The sequence below is a fragment of the Kryptolebias marmoratus genome, linkage group LG5 (genome assembly GCF_001649575.2).
Source record: "Kryptolebias marmoratus isolate JLee-2015 linkage group LG5, ASM164957v2, whole genome shotgun sequence".
Classification (NCBI taxonomy): domain Eukaryota; kingdom Metazoa; phylum Chordata; class Actinopteri; order Cyprinodontiformes; family Rivulidae; genus Kryptolebias; species Kryptolebias marmoratus.
The window spans coordinates 8,888,023-8,906,450 of record NC_051434.1 but is presented as its reverse complement, the minus strand read 5'-3'; the positions used below and the strand labels follow the sequence as shown (position 1 = coordinate 8,906,450).

The following is an 18,428-nucleotide window of genomic DNA, read 5'->3' as shown; positions in this document are numbered from 1 at the left end:
CGTAATGGGTGATGGTCTTTTGCTGCCTTCCCTTGCAATCCCTTGCAAAGCAGGCTGCCCTACTGCCCAAACAAAAATTTAGTCTGGGCCTGGTTACACACAAAACACACCTTAGTACATCTGTCTCCAAAGTGTGGAGTTCCAGCAGCCTGCTCCAAGGGTTCAATGGGGTTTGACAAGGCCAGAGAGTTTCTCTAGTGAGGGTGTGATGGATTTTAGAGGCAAGCTGGTGGATAGAGTAGCGGGCAGGGGATAATCCAGTTATTGTCGGGGCCAGAGAACACATTGGCATGCTAACTAGCATGGTCAGCCTCCATCCATTACTACCATTTTCTATTCCTGTACGGGACCTTCATCCTTCAGTGACTAGTCCCCTTTCTGCCACAGTGGGACTTCTATCACTCACCGCCCACTCATCTACTCCTTCCATGAGCTATGCTAATTGATTTGTCAGTTGAGCTGTTACACACTTCACAGTGGAGAGCTGTGTGAACAGCTTAAAATAGAATTAGCATTGTTTCCATAAATACAACCTACCTTATACTGTAACAAAATATTTTGTGACAAATGTAAACAAATGTGATGGTTTGAGTTTTTTGTTTTTTTACTTTCACATACTTTATGAACTTTTTTTGAGTGTTGCTAGGGAAAATACATGCTGAGAAGTGTAATAAGCCTTACCTTTGCACACTGGTCGGTGGTCACTCCAGGCTGCAAAGACTTCGGCCACTCTCTGACAGCTAATGGTTTTACTGCCCTGAAGTACGTAGTCCTCTCCACAACTGAACTGCACCACACTGCCAATGCTATACAAACACATGCATAAATAATCACACAAAGAGTGAGAGCTACAGTGAAAGAAAATAATACTTGTCGACCAGCAAAGAAATACTGCTTTAAAAAATATTTATTTAATTAAAAGATCTGCACATTCATATAAATGCTATTATGTTTGCAAGGTTAAATTGTACCTAAAGTCATTGCCATGGCGTTTTCCATTCTCTGGTTCTCCTGGGTCAGGGCAAGAGTTAGACGCCTGTCTCACTCCCCCTTCATTTACTACATAAAGACAAAGACATGTAGACCACCAGGACAAATAGGTTAGAATTAGACAGAAGGGGTAGTAGTAAAGTAGTACCGAGTCCACCGGGTCCAACCAACGAACACATCTGTCCTTCCTCGACAGAAGAGCCAGACGGATCATGGTCCACTCTACTACTGATTTTAAAAAAAATACTGCTGTTCCCTATATATCCAGTAATTTTTCATGTTTATGAAAGCCAAGAATATCCAATTGTTGTTATGTTGGTTTCCCATCAAACCAAAAAAAAAAAAAAAAAAAAATGCTTCAGTTCTCCCTGGCAGTATCTTAAAACCATCTGTTTTTGTCATTTGATAGCATTCAGCACCAGCCTTCCTGGGTAGATTTCCAGCTCTTTGCTTTCAGTTTTGGAAACCTGCCTGCTTCATCACTTATTCACTTTAGAGGCAGCAGGAAACGGATTAGACCAGGAGATAGACAGAAAGCTAGACGAATGGCAGGCAGGAACTTTGCAGCCATCCAGACATTATTAATTCTTCCAGAAACACAAGCAACGATCTTGATGATAACAATTTACGGCAAACATCACATATGATGAACAAAGATGTCAAACAGAACTGCATGGAAACTTTGAGTTGATGATATGAAACAAATGGTAATTTTTGTGTTTCATTATGAGCTTGATACTTATTGTATGTACCATAAAAGTACGAGGTTGTATTATGCATTGCTGTCAGTAGTTATGGAGTATCTTGACGAGCTGCCATCTACTGGTGACCTCTTTAGGTTCAATGGTATTTTTATTTTTAAATGTGGATAAAATAATCTGAATAAGCCTGGACTTCCCTGCATCTTTTATTTTGTTCTGAGCAGTGAATGTAAATGTAGGCCCCTCTAAGGATTTTGACATGCTGTTTATTTGTTTGTTTTTTTTCCAGTCAGACAGTCGTCTTTTCTTAATGTTGGGTAAAAACTACGAGCACATTCTGGAGGGAAAAAAAACCCCAAACATTTTATGATGTTCCTATTTATTCCAGCAATGAAACAAACAAAACACCCTATGGTTGTAGTTTGATATTCAAATGAAAGAAAATCATGTAATTACTGCTGTATAATGTTCCGCTTACTTCTAAAGCAGCAACTCAGACAACATGGGAGTGTTCTGCTGATTACTTATTTCATTAGAATGATTAACATTATGCATGGAACAACATGATTCAATTTGTGTTGTTTGGCTAGCCAATATTGTGATAAGAGTTTATTATTCTTCATGTAATAAACATTGTTTTTTTTACTTAAGGTGGACTTTTACATTTAACGGTTATTGCTACCTCTTGAACATGTTAATGCTCAACTCTACGAAACAAAGTCACAGGGAAATTAAAATTAGCTTCAAAATTTAAAAGAAGTCATTTGAAATGAAACCATAAATGCTCTCTTTAAATACTTTTTAAATTGGCATTCTTTTAAATTCATTTTTTTGCAGTGCTGGTGATGAAGAAAAGCTAAAATACTCACTAAGTATTTATTTTTGTAGCTGTTATATTAAATGGTTCATATCAACATGAAAAACAAATTTCTGTTGAAAAAAAACTGGCAAATATCAGTTGCATCTGATCTTAAACAATAAATCAGACGCCAGCAAGCTCTGGTAGGTACAACAAACATGGGCAAAGGAAAAAAACTGCCCATTTCTGCTTTCACACGAACACCTTCACACCCACGCTGTCTGGACTCTCTGGCTAACATGCAAGTACATGTTTAGTCCCTATCAACAAACCCAGCAGGTGGTTGGTGTGTGTGTTTGTATTTGTTAGAGTAGATAGTTTGTTGCTTTGTTGGAGCGGCTAATTTGACCATCTGGACTATTAACAGTACAACAGAGGGACTGGTTACAGTATCAGCACTGTGTGCACACACTCAACACACAAAATACTCAAACTCCCAATTACACACACATTTATGCACACAGATATATACAAAGTCACATCTACAGAATGTGTATGTATAGACAGACAGGCTTCGTGCTTCAGTGGAGAGTTAATAGTATCAGAGCAGCGCAAATAAGCTTCTGGGCCGATCAGAATTAACACAAAACCTTCACATCTGTAGAATCAATCCTCAACCGTGACTCTCCAACATGGCAGGGAACCTGATCAATCTGTGATGTGCGAGCTCTACCACTAATTTTCCATCATTTAATACACTGTTCAAGGTATCCACACATAAATTTACACTCACACAAATACAGGGATGTTTGAAAATCTATGATTACAAAGCATGCAAAGCAATCAAAAACATGCAAGGTTTGTTAATGTTGTATTTTGGCTTGAACAGGATTACTCTTGATGCATTTTCTCGTGTGAAAAAAGGAAAAAAAATCCATGCATGAGATCCAGGTATATGAAAGTTTTTCTTTAGGAATACTAAATGTAAGGCGGCTATTGGTGCAATGGACATCCGTCTTCTTTTCACTACAGGTGGAGTCAAAATTTAGCCTAAGAAGCACAACAAGACAGAGCTTTTACTGCCAGATTAAGCTGTTTCTGGACCTTAATCAACAAAGTGAAAATTTTAATTTCTGGGTAGGCAACAAGGATAAGTTAACATCTAGTAAATTTCTAGGGAAAATGTTTCAAAGCATGACATGATTACAATCAGTGTTTACTCTCTATTACTCATTTTTATCTATAAAAACAGCTATGCGCAACTTGTATAAAAAAATACACAGAAGACATTTTATACTTTCAGGGGAGGATTTCCCTTGCACATAAATACCATTTGCCTGCTGTTTTCATACCTAATAAAGCTAGTTTTATTAGAGTGGAAGTAAAATATTACAGTAGTCTCGCAGCAAAAATGTTTTGATGCATTACAGCTAAACTGCTGCAGTGAAATAAACATGAATACTTGTGTATTTGGTGTACTTTTTGTTACAATTGGAAAACATTAAAGCATAGAAGGATATTTGCAATTGTATATGGCACACAAGCAATTACCTTTAATACATAGGGCTGTAAAAGGTGTGCGGCTTTGAGTCAGCTATGTGAAAACGGAGATGGTAAAGGAGAGAGCAGCAACGTGTGTAATAAAGTCACAAAGAAATGTGAAAGTAAGACGGAATTGCATAGAAAAATAAATCTTTTGGGCACTGACAGCTTTAATAAGTGAAACTTCAATGAAAAAAGAAGAAAAAAAGTTCCCTTTCTTTAAGATTTTTCATGCTTTTTGTGCCCGTCCTTCCAGAGGTGGAGCGCTGAAAGGGACTGAACATTATTAACTAATATTCACAAGGCCATTTTTCCATTACGCCGCATCAAATGTCAACTTGGTTATTAGCACCTTTACAGTTACCCTTCAGGCTGCTTGATGTAAGAGTGAGTTTCAAAAGTGACTTATTGTGAAGATAATTCACAAAGTTTTGGAAATTGTAGTAATTTTAAAAGGAGATCAGTAAATTAACTCTATTAGCTTAGATGGATTTTATGACAAGAATGAATCCAGTGGTTTTATGTTTTGAAGAAAGAAAAAAAAAATGTGAGAAGTTATATTCCTCCTTTATAATCCTGTCGGGGTGCATAAATGCAGGAATGTTTCCATAAACTCAGTAATTGCTTTGATGACCTCAACAACCTGAGCATAAAGCTGTTTCAGAGAAGAGAATAGCGAAGAGGAGAAGAGAAAGATGTGAATGCTTGGGTAAGGTAAAAAAAAAACAGGCAGGAGGTGGGCGATAAACAGTATCACAGAACCTGATTCACATTCCCTGATCAAGCCTGAAGCAAGCAAGCCCAAACAAACCATGATTAGGCTTATCAGAGCAAGCCATGATTAAATATATCAAAGCAAACAAAGACGAGGTGAGACACCACGACCTGAACATACATACACAAAAAGTCACAGCACGGGAAACACACAGCAGTCAAGCAGAATGCAACAGCAGAATTCTGAAATAAAAAAGCCTTTTGTCTTTTCAACACATTTGTGCATAAAAAAATCAATTTCAATTTGTCATTGTTATATTTTACTATTACTACTTTTTTGAACAATTATCACAACGTGACATTTATGCGATAAAACAATGCTTTTGTCTTATAAACTTATCAAATGCACAAAAGTGTTGAACATAAAAGCCATTTGAAAAGGAAAAAAATATAAATGCAAAATAAAAACAAACCTAAAAACAAAGCAAGTTGAAGCGCACCCCCACACCCCAAAAAAATATTAAACAAAAAAATTACATGTTAGTTCATTAGCCAAAAGGGACATTGATATTTGAACTCACATATTGAAAACTTGTTGCTGGAGTCTTTGCCAGGGAATAATTTAACGCCTCGCGATTTAAAATCTACAGATCGCTTCACTGCGAAAGAGAACAGAACACAGAAAAGAGGAGATAAATCAGATAACAGATTGGATAATGTGGAGGAAAAAAATAGGTCAAGCAACGAATATCTGAAAAAAAAGAAGCTAATTTGTCTCTCTCACAAAGCTGGGAGAGAGAAAAGCAAAACAAACAAACAAACAAAATAAAAAAGGCTACAAAGGCCAAGCAAATTTTGAAATGGTAGAAACAGGAAGTTCAGAGGGACAGGTAGAAGTCAGAATAGGACGGAAATGTATGTCAAGGGTAGTACCATTTCAGAATTTGAATAATAAGATTCTTCCTCTGCGTCACTCAGAAATGTTCACAAAATGCTGGGATGTTCTGCTGGAAGCCCCATCATATTCTTAACAAAAGCTGGCGGGAGAAGCTGCAACTTTAATCAAAATAACCACATTGCATCTCTGTAATCAAGGCATTCGGATAATGAAACGTCGAGGAGTAGATCGCTAGATGCATTAAATCAAAGACAAGAGGAGGAAAACTGCTGGGGAGCAATTCCTGGGAGCTCTGGTGACATCACTTCATTACGAGGGAGTCTGAGCTATAGTAACATCAAATTCTCAACCTGTGTATTAATATAACTCAGTAGGTACGGCTACAAAGACAGACTATAAATGACAAAGTGTGTAGGTGAGAGCTGAATCAGTGCACTTATAACAGGAACACAACACCCCAGGGGAATTTCAGCTTGATACCTCAAAGTTATATTTTTTCCACTGTACTGTCTAAAAATATAAACATCACCAACAGCAATAATATAAACCCATATATATATTTTCATACGGTAACAAATCACTTTAATGAGTGGCTGAAAGACTGGCTGACAGATGTCAATTTCATAATGACCCAACTATTTCAATAAACGGTGATAAATGGTAGAAGAGGTAACGCTCTCCAATTATCATAATGCTGTACAGCAGCTGTACATTTGCACAAATGTCAATGGGATTCTGTCTGAAATGGGTGAACTAGAACATATGCATTTTATGTCAACAACGATTCCAATGCTGCACGAGCTTGACAAATTGCCAAGCCAAGGAATGCGCTAACAATTTATTTTATGTAAAGTTATTGATCTCAAGTTCAATTTAACATTACTGAGTAAACTAATCAGTGTAATAACTGCAAGAGGTACACTGTATGTGTGTGAAAATATAAAACAAGTTGCACTGAAACAAAGTTCAACGTGTAGCTGAAAGCATTGAGCTATACTTAAGTAGTTTGGCTAAATTCATAATTTGAATTTAGCCAAGTATTTGGTGAAGATGGTTGAGAACATTTCTTTGCTGCTTCTTTAAATTCTAATGGAATAAGAAACAACAGCATAATGTACTGTATTTGCTGCTAAATGAATGGATCTGCTTCAGAAATAGCTGTGATAGATATGTACATAAAACCTGTTTACAAACTGAAACAAAACTGTATTTTTTTAATAAGTCAAGCTAATCGTTAATGAAAAAAAATCTCTTCCTCACAATGTGAAGTAATTCCAACCATAAAGTCTCATTAATAGGTTTGCTCCAGCACAGTCATGCTTATAGCAGTCTGTAAACAGAATGTAAAAACATGAATTTCAAATTCCACCTACACAAAGAATGAAATGTATTATTCTTGACACCAAAGTCACAGCTATTAAAGCAGAAACACGCTTGATAACTGATGAACTGACTGCTTTCTCTTAAAGTGCATTTTTTCATATAATTAAAAAAAAAAAACCTCAGCCTGCATTTTAATTGTGTTTTCAGGTCAAATCAGAAACAGTTTGTTTATTACAGCTGGCAAGAATGTATAATTAAAATAGCCTAAAAAATATTTTGAATACAATTTAGAGGGAATATAATAAAATCTCACATTTACACAAATAAGTAACATCATATTTCATGATAAATTTGGTGCTCCCAGAATGCACTCTGGTTTAATTTGTTCCAGTTGTCAAAAATTTAAATCCCGTGGGAACAAAGTATCATAATCAGGTTTGAAATACTTTTTGTTAAAAATTAAATTTGCCTTTGTTTGTGTAAATGTATTCCTTGTATCAAACCCTGTTAATATGCACCCTAAAATCTGTCCTGTGTGAATATGCATCAAAGTTAAATATGGCCTGGTTAATATTCTAGCCTGCATGCAGCAATTTTAATGCAAACAGATGGAAGGGCAGATGCATTTAAGTAAACCACATTTGTGAAGTAAAATACTGAATACTTAACAAAGCTATATTTAGGAGCAAAAAAGGGCTCAGATAAACTTCATCAATGATAAATCAGATGCTAAAGTGAAACATAGTTTATAAAAATACACTCTCTGAATCCTGTTTCATAACAGGCTATTTACAGATTCTTTGCCTTGTAGCTGTCAGGGCTTAAATGAGCTCTAATATTAAAGTACTTAATTTAGAAAGTTCAATCATTAGTAAGCGCCATCTCTTCCTGTGTTTACCAACCTGAAGGTCAGTCCAATTTGTTCTCATTTTAGGGTGTCAAATGCTGCCATTCTGTCAGGATCTCTTGGTGTATCTGAGAGAGGCAGAAGATGTCCTGTGGGTTTGGTCCCCTGATGAGCAGTGTGCAAGCATTGTTAGACGCCAAGAGCAAACACTGACGTAATGCAATCAACATACTTTCTTAGGTTTTTGTAAAGCTTTCTTAGGTTTAGGAATCAAAATGTCCAGCATAAGGAAAATATTTTATTGTTTTCCATAGTGAAAACTAATGCTAATATCTTCCTTCTGTGATGATTTGGTTGACAACAAAAAAGTCTTAACGAAACATCTCCTGTAAATGCAACACTGTTAGATCAGGTTTTGTTAGGGTAAGGAACCATAATTACTTGGGTTAAGAAAGGATAAGCTATTTTTTCATAATGAAAATTGAAGATGATGGCTTCCTTCTGTGTTGACTTAGTTAACAACAAAAAATGTCTTGACGAAACATCAAAACTCATGAGAGTTTGTCACACTGTTTATGTGATGGTTCTTAAATCAACTAGTTCAGATCATTTGAAGAGAATCACTGCATGTGTGACTGTCAGCCTGGAGTAAATGGATCTGGGCTGCTTGGTTAAAAATGTTACAATGAAATGCTTGTACTTTGCATCTTTTTTTAAATACCTGTCTCTACTTAATCTTAATTTAAATATGCCTGTTTAGCAACTGCAATCAGTTGGTGAAACTACCAGTAAGCACTAAGGTTCTCCACATTCGATGGGTTATTTGTAACCATAAAGCAGCAATCATTCAACATCACCAGAATATGCTTACTCACACAACCCACATTAATTCAAACATCTCTATTCTTCTTTTTCTACCTTTACTGTAATGGGCTCACTGCTAACACCACCTTCTATAGACCAATAATCAGGCACCAAGTAAGTAATGAAAGCGTATTATGGTAAAATGCAAGCTCCCACAACAATTTAGAAAGAAAAGGAGAAGTTCGTAGATTTATGTGCTCATGTGATCGTCTTGAAGCCTGTAATATCTCTGTACGCCGTTTGACTAATAGTTTAAAAGTTAGAGCTGACAGGCAAAAACGGCTTGAGAATTTATTTACACAAAACCCAAAATTTATATTACTCGGGAGCTGAATGTGCTGTTTTCTCAGATTTAATTACCCACTGCAGTTTAAGTTGTATGCACTTGACCATGAGTGGGTCTGGGATGCTACAAGGGTCATAACGAAAGGTACCATGCAGTCAACAGTCCAATATGTCAACCTCCCTGAGGGCTTTTCTGTCTCACTGCTTGAGATGAATAATGTTTCCAAACCCTTGACTGGTGTTTCTTTTGTACTGACTGGCTTATTTGTTGCCGTAGCATTGGTTGACTGATATTGCCGTCAGTTGTTCATTAAGAGCCAATCACAGCCCTGCAGACACAAAAACTCATGAATACATAATGAAGAAAGATGATGGAGGGTTGTGATTGGTAGGTTCTGCCACAGGGAAGGAAACAGATTGTTCGTACCTGACACATGCAAACACAATGTGGGAAAAGAGGCTCTCAGAAAAATACACTGGATTGAAGCTGACAGAAACAAAACTATACACACACACGCACACATTGGTACAACAAATCAATACATGTTTATCAGCTCAAAGTGAAGACATGTGGAAAGACATATTGGGAGCAAAGGACAAACAAAAAGAGACATTCATATCACTTGGTAGCAAATGTCTCATACGGACACACACAGAATAACATTCACACAAAGTGAAACATTCTTCTAACACAAAAACATCACAACCAGGTGTTGAGGGGCTATGACTAAACATTAAAACAGAGTACCGTATTTTAAAATAAATGTGAGAAAAAAATCCACTTTCTGCATTTGTTAAATTCAATCTTTCGTGCTGAATAAATACACAACAAATGCAATGCCCTTGCTATGCTGAGCAGCGGTAAACAATGGCAAACATCGAGAAAAAAGAAGCTGCTGGTCTTAAGACAGATCAAAAATTCTTAAGTGTTTTATTCAACAACAAAACAACTAAAGGTTTCTAGTGAAGAAGAACGATACTGTTTTTGAGAGCTTACTGGCAGTGCAGTAAACAAAGAAAGAAAATGTTTGACTAAGAAAACAAAATCACAGAATTAACACAGGATTTATGAGCAATATTTTTAAAACATAAGCATTTTTGCTTCAGTTTGACAATTATTGTCACATCTTTTACTGTCCACAAAGGGGGAAATGGCTGACTGCACCTAATTTACCAGTTTTAGAATGCAATACGTTATCTATTGTAGATGCTCTTGACATCTAATTAAAAAATAGCTTTATTTACATCCATGTCTATTAAAAAGCCTCATAAAAACCACAGCATTGCCTTCAGGTCATTTTAAGTTGTGGCATGTTAAGGGGTCAAAGTCAAAATCCCTCTGAAATACATCAATCAAGAGACTGTTGTGACATTTTAATTATGCTGACAAAGTAGAAAAAAATGCTTTCTAAACATTAAAAAACTTTTTAATGCATAAACTACTTATTGATTTTGAAGTGCTGCATAGAATTTTAACAAGGCGGACTCTGAAAGGTCAAAGAGAGCAGTCAGTTCAACCTCTTTCTCTTCTGTCCAGTGTTGGTTCATCTTTAAGGACAATAATGCATTGAGCACATTACCCTAGGCAATTTAAAAAAAAAAGGCCAAAGGTTTACTACATAGTAGAAATCTTGACAATCTTTGGAGTATTATAAAAAAATAAAAATAAAGGCCTTCTACTGTAACTGAAAGAAATGCAGGAGCAGGAACTTAAACCCGTTTTTTTATTTTGTTAAATGCCAGGAAAATTCATTAAATCATAGTACTAGTTATGCTATTAGTTAGGTTTTAAACAAAAGCAGAACGGTCAAGCTAATTAGTAACAAAGACACATTAACAAGGCCTAAATTTTAAGTTCACTTGACTTGGCTCTGCACGTTTTCGATGTCTACCATGCTTTGCCACACCTAGTTTAAATGTACATGTCATTAATAGGCTTCTGCAGAACTTGACAAGTAACCAAGGTATCAGGTGTTCGAACAGGGACTCATCTGAAACATGCAGGGCATTTTGCCCTGAGAACAAAGACTGTGAAATACTAGTTTAACCTTGCTTTTGTCACACATCTGGTCACTGTTGATTTTCATTCACCTTTTTTTCCTGATAGTCATTTATACTCTTTCTATAAAAACCTGGTTTGGGTTTTGTGTTGCTTAGCTACATCATTGGGTGTCCTCATAAGAGATTTACAGAGTGCAATATATATGAGGTCGTAGGCCATTTTGTGCTTTTCGCCAGTGTTTTCAGGTAAAGTGTTGCAGCTTTTGACACATAGTCATTATGTTCAGTCCAAAATTTGTGCAGTAAATGGATCTTTTTGCAGTCATTCAGCTGAGTACAAAGCTCTTTAACTGGCCTGCTAACTGGATGACATGTCAACAGTAAACATTTCTCAGCCAACTGAGAACCCACAGAATTCAAAGGGTGACAAATGAGGCAAAATCCACCTCAGCTTTGTTTCTAAACATAATTAGGGGATTCCAATGTTTGCTGATATTGAGAACAGTACAAAAAGCCCATCACCTCTTTTTCTTCACATTTTCCATCTATCTAAAGCAGCGTCTTTAAAAGAGTCATTCAGGCTTGCAACCCAACTCTACTTAACGCTGACATCTAAAGGAGATAAGCCCAACCCTGTCAGGCAAACACATCTGTCTGAGAAGCAGCAGAAATCAGTTTGTTCCCTTACATGCCCACCGAGGAGTAACACGTCTGTCATGTGACATACTCAGAAAATGTAAAACTCTATTCTTTTGGTTAAAATAATCAATCAATCAATCAAATAATCAATCAATCAAATTTATTCACTCACTCAGTGTAACAAGTCCATCAATTACAATAAACATTTTCCCATACCTCCACCATACATGAGTAAAATGGAGCAGGGAGAAGATAATAAATATAATAAATGTAAGATAATAAATATGATTGCATTAGTTCTTGATGCTGTGTGAATTTAGCAAACATTATTTTCAACTGCTGATAAACCTTTCCAGTAAAAGAATCTTATCCTTGCTTAAAATAAGCGTTTTTTTAAGCCCAAAACACACTAAATCCAAATGACATGCATTGAAGCACCGATTCAATGCATAGGAATGTGTTTGTATGATTCTAACACAAGTGAAAACTAAAATCAAAGAGTTTCTCAAAGTCTATAACCTAGAATCCTCATTATTACAAGGTTAATAGCAAGAAATCCCCTCTCTGGACACTTTATTAGGAACACCTGTTCAATTTTTGGTTAATACCTAATCAGCTAATCACAGCAATTCAATGCATTTTGGGATTTAGATACAGTGAAGAGGACTTGCTGTCATTAGAATGTAGAAGAAAGGGAATTTAAGTGACTTTGAATGTGACATGGTTGTCAGTGCCAAATGGGCTGTTCTGAGTATTTCAGAAACTGCTGATCTACTGGGATTTTCCCACACAACCACCTTTAAGATTTAAGAATGATCCTAGAAAAAGTTGGTTTGGGATGAAAACACACAATAATTTGGTGATACAAAGCCTGTTACACATGGAAAGTGATTTAAAAACTTTGCTATGATTAAAGGGAAAATGAATGGAGGTCTTGTCAGTTTGGTGTGTTGAGATGGGATGTTACATTTGGTCATATTTACTTTTTTTAGATGCAGAAACTGTTCATTGTATATGCGATCAGTTAAAGAGAGGACAATACTGTATATGCTTCTTCTCTTTGATCATATTGGCCAAAACCATATCAACAATTGCCTAAAAATTGTCATTTTTATTTAACATTACTTTTGAAATTTAATGTGCAAAAAACAAACAAATCCCCTTGTTGGTAGAAACATGGCAACTGGTTGTGCCAATTTTGACCTAATTTTGACCATATTCTGGTACCTACATCTGAATCTACGGCATTACGGACTGAAATAAATTTCAAAAGATAGAATATGATTACTTGGCTACAAAAAGACAAATCTGGTTTGTCTGAGCAGCTTGATATTTTCACATTTGAGACCAATACGATTCTTTTCCAAGGCTGATCTCACTGACTTCCTGTCGACTGCTTGCACATATGGACAGTATAAAATTAGCATGTTTCTCCATATATTAGCAGTTCTTATTCTAACAAAAAAGTGTTTTTTTCAGGGCTTGTGAAGATATTTCTATTCTCTCTTCAACAGTCACCACTTTTCCACTGACTGTGTATGAGACGAACGGTTTTAAGGTCAGTGTTTGTCAAAGAATGAACACCAGGGTACAAATATTGGCATTCATATGTTGGCACTCAGTTCAAGTATTTCTGGAGAAGTTCTAACTGAATCATTGTAAATTACCAAAACTTGTTAAGCTGAATAAAGCTTAGACGCACAGGGTGATTGAAATTATGTGGAACACGTTAGCTTAAATGTGTCCACAGCTTTTTTTTAAATTAATGTTTTTAAATCAAATCTTGCATTGTATTTTAAAGAAAAGTAAAACAAAAAAAAGTGGATCAACTTAAAAAAGTGAATTTACTGTGAATGTATTTTTTCTGAAACTGCATCTCAATTTTTGCTTGGCTTGAATCTTTTCACATGTAAGACCATGCTATATTGCAATAAATTATATCTAGATGAGTTTGATCAGCCAATATCTTTATGCCAAATGACTAAACATGGGTTTTGAAAAAAAAGTAAAATCTTTCTTTTATACAATAACCTCTTTTGAAACAAGTAGCTGTCAAATCTGAAACAGCTTTAAGTCTACCACATGGATAATAGCTGGAAATGGGTAAAATATCAAAATTTACATTGTCAACCTAAAAAAAAATTAAATAAAAATCAAAAAGATTAAACTCCTATTCCTAGCAATCCAATCTGAGGAGCTGTGTCAGCATGAATGCCTTTAGGTCCCAAACTGTAATTGCAGCTTTTAACAAATGTTCACGCAAGAAGGCAATTATCCCAACGCTTTGATCTTCACACATTGTGATTCCACCTCAGCTATTATCCAACAGCTTCATGAAGAGCTCTGTACTGGTTCATTTTAGTTCCTGTTTAAGCACAGGATTTGATCCAATTTTCCCTTACAGATAATAGCAAATCTATCTTTAGATTTTGGACTATTGGCCATTTTACTTCTCAAATACAAAAAAAAAGCTGTTAAAACAATGTGCTAAGACACCGTCATTATCTGAGAGATCCCAGACTAAGTTTTATCCTATAGTCAAACTTTAGGGTGTACAACAGAGAGTGGTTTAGAAAGCCACCATTCCAGGGTGAGACAATTAGCTTCACTAGAATCTCTAAATGACACACTGAGTTCAAAAATGCTGAAATGCCCTCACAGTAGGAAACTACACTAACTCAGATTTTATCCTGACTTGTACAATAAAATCCTACTGCATTTCAAACTAAATTACTGTCTTCCTTTATTAGGCAGAACTGAGTCTTTAAATGGCTTTTGGTCCTAAAGTAAAAAACATTTAAACTTGCTCAGAGATGTCGACATAGCTGAATAAATACCAAGTTTTAATTAAATATGATAATCAACACTTATTGGCTGTTTTTATATTTAGCTGAAGGGAGACATTCTAATGCAGCGAAACTATTTACTATTTATTTTGCCAAAAATGCAAAATAAATAGTTAATAGCAGTTATAATTATTGCTCAACATCGAAGGTGAAATTTGCAGCGTCTGTGTGTGCTTGTTTGTCCGTAGTGTCAGCAAAACATCTCTTGAACCACTGTACAGATTTTATTGAAACTCTCAGAAAGTAATTATTGGCTAAACATCTACAACACCAATATTTTAGAGTCAACCTTATTCAAGAGGCGTCCTCGGTCCATTTCACATCATGGAACTAAAATTTGATGTGATAATAGCTGAGCATTATCCCCAACTTAGTCTTTGATCACAATGCATTGTGCAGAATTTTGCATTTACCCTTTGACTGGCTGTTAGCAAAATACAACCCCAAACCCAAATGTTGTGTAAAATGTAAACAAAAAATGAATGTGATGATTTGATGTTTGTTCACAATGGAACATAATAAACATATTAAATGTTTAAACTAAGAACTTGTACCTTTTTAAAGAAAATACCAAGGTAACTGGCAACAGGTCAGTAAAAGGGGCTGCAAATAAAAAGCATTTTAGAGAGGCTGAATATGTTAGAAGCAAAGATGAGCAGAGGTTCACCAGTTTGAAAAGCTAGTGGCAGAGATTCCGAATAATGTTTCTCAATGAAAAATGGAACTTTGAATATCCCATCATCTACATAATAACATCAAAAGATTTCAAGAATCTGGAGAAATGTCTGTGCACAATCATGATCTTTGGGCCTTCAGGCAGCACTGCATTAAAATCAGGTCTGATTCTGTTTTGGATATCACAACATGAGCTCAGGAACACTTCCACAAATCATTATCTGTAAATGCGGTTTTCCATATCATCCACAAATACTGGTTACTGGCTCTGTTATGCAAAGTAGAATTCATACATGAACACCATCCAGAAACGCTGCCATCTTCTCTGGGCAAAAGCTTATTTAAAATGAACTGAGGCAAAGTGGAAAACTGTTTTTTAATCAGAAAAAAAAGTTGTTGTTTTTTCTGGAAACTATGGACACCACGTCCTTTATATTAAAGAGGAAAGGGACCAACCAGCCTGTTATCAATACACAGTTCTACCTCTCTAATGGTATGGGGGTACAAGAATGGGACAACATTCCCCTCTGAAATCTCCAGTAGCTCAGACATGTACCGACTGTTGATAAAAGACAAGGAGATGCTTCACAGTGGTAAGGTAAATATGGCCCTATCCCCACTTTTTGAGATGTGTTACTGCCATCAAATTTCAAAATGACCTTTTTTCCCTCTAAAACACAATTTTTATTTTTTTTTAGTTTAGGCATTTTATACTGTATCCAAATAAAGACTTAGCTTTAATTAAACTTGGTAATAAACACTTCTTGGCTGTTCTTCTTTTTGGCTGTAAGGGAGACATTGAGTTGCGGTGATAAAATTTATGCCATAATGGCAAAATAATTTGTCGCGAAAAAAATCGAAACAACAAAATTGTGTGAATGTTACAAAAGAAGTAATCCAACTGACTTCACTTTTCTGAAAGTCAACATTTTATAAATCTTTTGTCATCACCGCAAATTATAGAAGGGCTGCTAGACATACTGTGAATACAACGTAAATGATTTAAACAGAAGTGATTTCACCCATTTACAGGAACACTGTGTCCTTAGGGAGAGATATTTGAATTAAAATGGTTAATTCCTTTCATTTAGGTCTATCAGCGTAATGCTCATGGCATGTCTTAAAACCCTGCCAGCGTGAATTATTTTGAAGCATCAATTAGGCATTTAAATGGACAATTAAAAATAATTGGTAGATTTGGTTGGGCTATGCAGAAGAGCTGCAGGCTTTTATTTACAAAACAGTCTAGTTCAAGAACAGGGTTCTGTCCTGATTCCAAAAACCAGGAACAGAGCTTGTGCACAAAAGCAGGAGTGCGCACACAAACACAAATATTGTTCTTTTTCCTCTCTAAAGTGGCCAACAGCAGGACATTATGATTTCTTTAGTCTAAAAATTTTGCCAAAACGTGTTGCCAAATGACTTGTCCTCTCAAATCCCCCATTTCTTTTTGGCTATTTGTCTCTTTTCTCTTCTTCTCAGGGTCTGTTAATTATTTCCCAACTGTTTTACCTCCTCCCCCACTTCCTTTTTATCTGCCGTTTCTTTGTTTTCTGTTGCCTTGCTAACCCCACTGCCCCTTCTTGACAAACTTGGGCATAAATTATTATGAGATTATTATTAATTCAGGACTTCATCATTTGGGCAGTCGCAGAGGGAGGGAGAGGTTTTTATGAGCCAAATGCCTGACCTCAAACGCACACGCACACACACACACACACACACACACACACACACGCATGCATGCAAGCACACACAACAACACAGAAGGAAAACAGTCTGGCAGCACCTAGAGCCAAATGTGTCCCTCTGAGGTCTCATAGCAACGTCTTATAAACTCAACTAACCCCGCCAAAGCAGATTTGTTCATTTAGAGACAAATTTGGACTTGTTTTAATGCAGTGTTCGCCATAAATATTTACTAACTGCACACTGCACAAGGGCTGCACAGTCAGAGTTTATCCTCCTGAAATGAAGTGGCGTTTTCCGAGGGTGGAACTGAACAAAAAATTAATAATAATTATAGACCGAGCACTCCTTGAAGGTATGTGAATCACCTTTCATTCCAGAGTTTTACATTAAGATAAACGTATGTTGATAAATGACAGTCAGAGCCTATATATATATATATATATATATATATATTTTTTTTTTTATTTATTTATTTATTTTTTTTTTCCTGGAAATACTGCACCAAAGATGTTACAGCTAGCTGCTGCTGTTGCTATTTGCACTGATTTACACTGGCAAATAACCATAACATTTCATGAAATAAGCTGTGTAATGCAAATCTTATGGAAACACCACCTTTTGAGATTTAAGCTATTTTAAGACAGCATCAATCCACTTTGGTCTTGGTCTCACTTTGACTAGCTATTAGCATTTCACTGTGGTTAAAATTAAACTCTGAAAGGCATCCACACAGCTATCCATAACAGGTAAGATATTAAGTATTCATAACTGTTCCACCAAACCTCCATTCAAAAGATGGTTTAAGCATGTAAAACAAACAAAACAGAGACAAAAGAACATTTTATGTAATATTTGTAATATAGTCTGTTACTGTAATCTAATCTGCAAGTCTTAAGAAAACAAAAGTGTGATCAAGTAACCTTTTCAACCACTCACCCTGCTCTTCTGCTAATGTGTAAAAAACACCAAAAGGAGATGGCAGCTGACATGAAGGAGCTAATCAATCAAAAGCCTGTTAAAATCTTCTCTAATTGATCAACTAACTTATCCCACTGACACCACTCATTAACATGCTGATTAACCTTTTAAACTACTTAAGATCAATTAAACCTATTAGGTACAAATCTCAGGGGGAGTGGCCAGGTTGTCAGTCAATCAGTCAAGTAACATGTCTGAAGGATGGTGTGCAGAATGACTACAGAGGTGCAGTAGGAGAAAACCCGGGGAGAGCGACAGATACAGAGGCGTAGGATAGAAAAGGCATGTTGCAAAAGAGGAACAGGAAAAAATAGGGATTTTTTATGAAGAGAAAATGGGAAAGATAAATGAGGTGTGTTAATTACTTTTAACTTTAATTTGAAAAATGGCTGATTAAGTTAATTTTCAGCTCACTGTTACTGTGGGACAACACCAGAAGAGCTGTATATTGTTTACAATAAAAACAAACATCATTTTACATTATTTTCTCCCTTTACACAGTACTAAGGTCAGCCAGAAATGAGCGGTTTTACTCCTTGCTTCCTCAGAAATCTCCCTAGCTAAAAACTCACTTTATCCTTGCTTTCCTAATAAAAGCAAAAGGGCAATAATGTCTTTGCCATGTGAGTTTATT

General features: G+C 35.9%; 1 protein-coding gene across 1 annotated transcript in view; it reads right to left on the bottom strand.

Moving 5' to 3' along the window:
* csmd3b (CUB and Sushi multiple domains 3b) overlaps positions 1 to 18,428 on the bottom strand; it is a 355,638-nt gene that overhangs the window by 131,080 nt on the left and 206,130 nt on the right. Inside the window, exons 7-9 of the mRNA XM_017423975.2 lie at positions 5,328 to 5,405; positions 972 to 1,059; positions 682 to 806 (exon numbers count right to left, since the gene is read on the bottom strand). Coding sequence (XP_017279464.1) covers positions 682 to 806; positions 972 to 1,059; positions 5,328 to 5,405 — 291 coding nt within the window. The remainder of the gene's footprint in view (positions 1 to 681; positions 807 to 971; positions 1,060 to 5,327; positions 5,406 to 18,428) is intronic.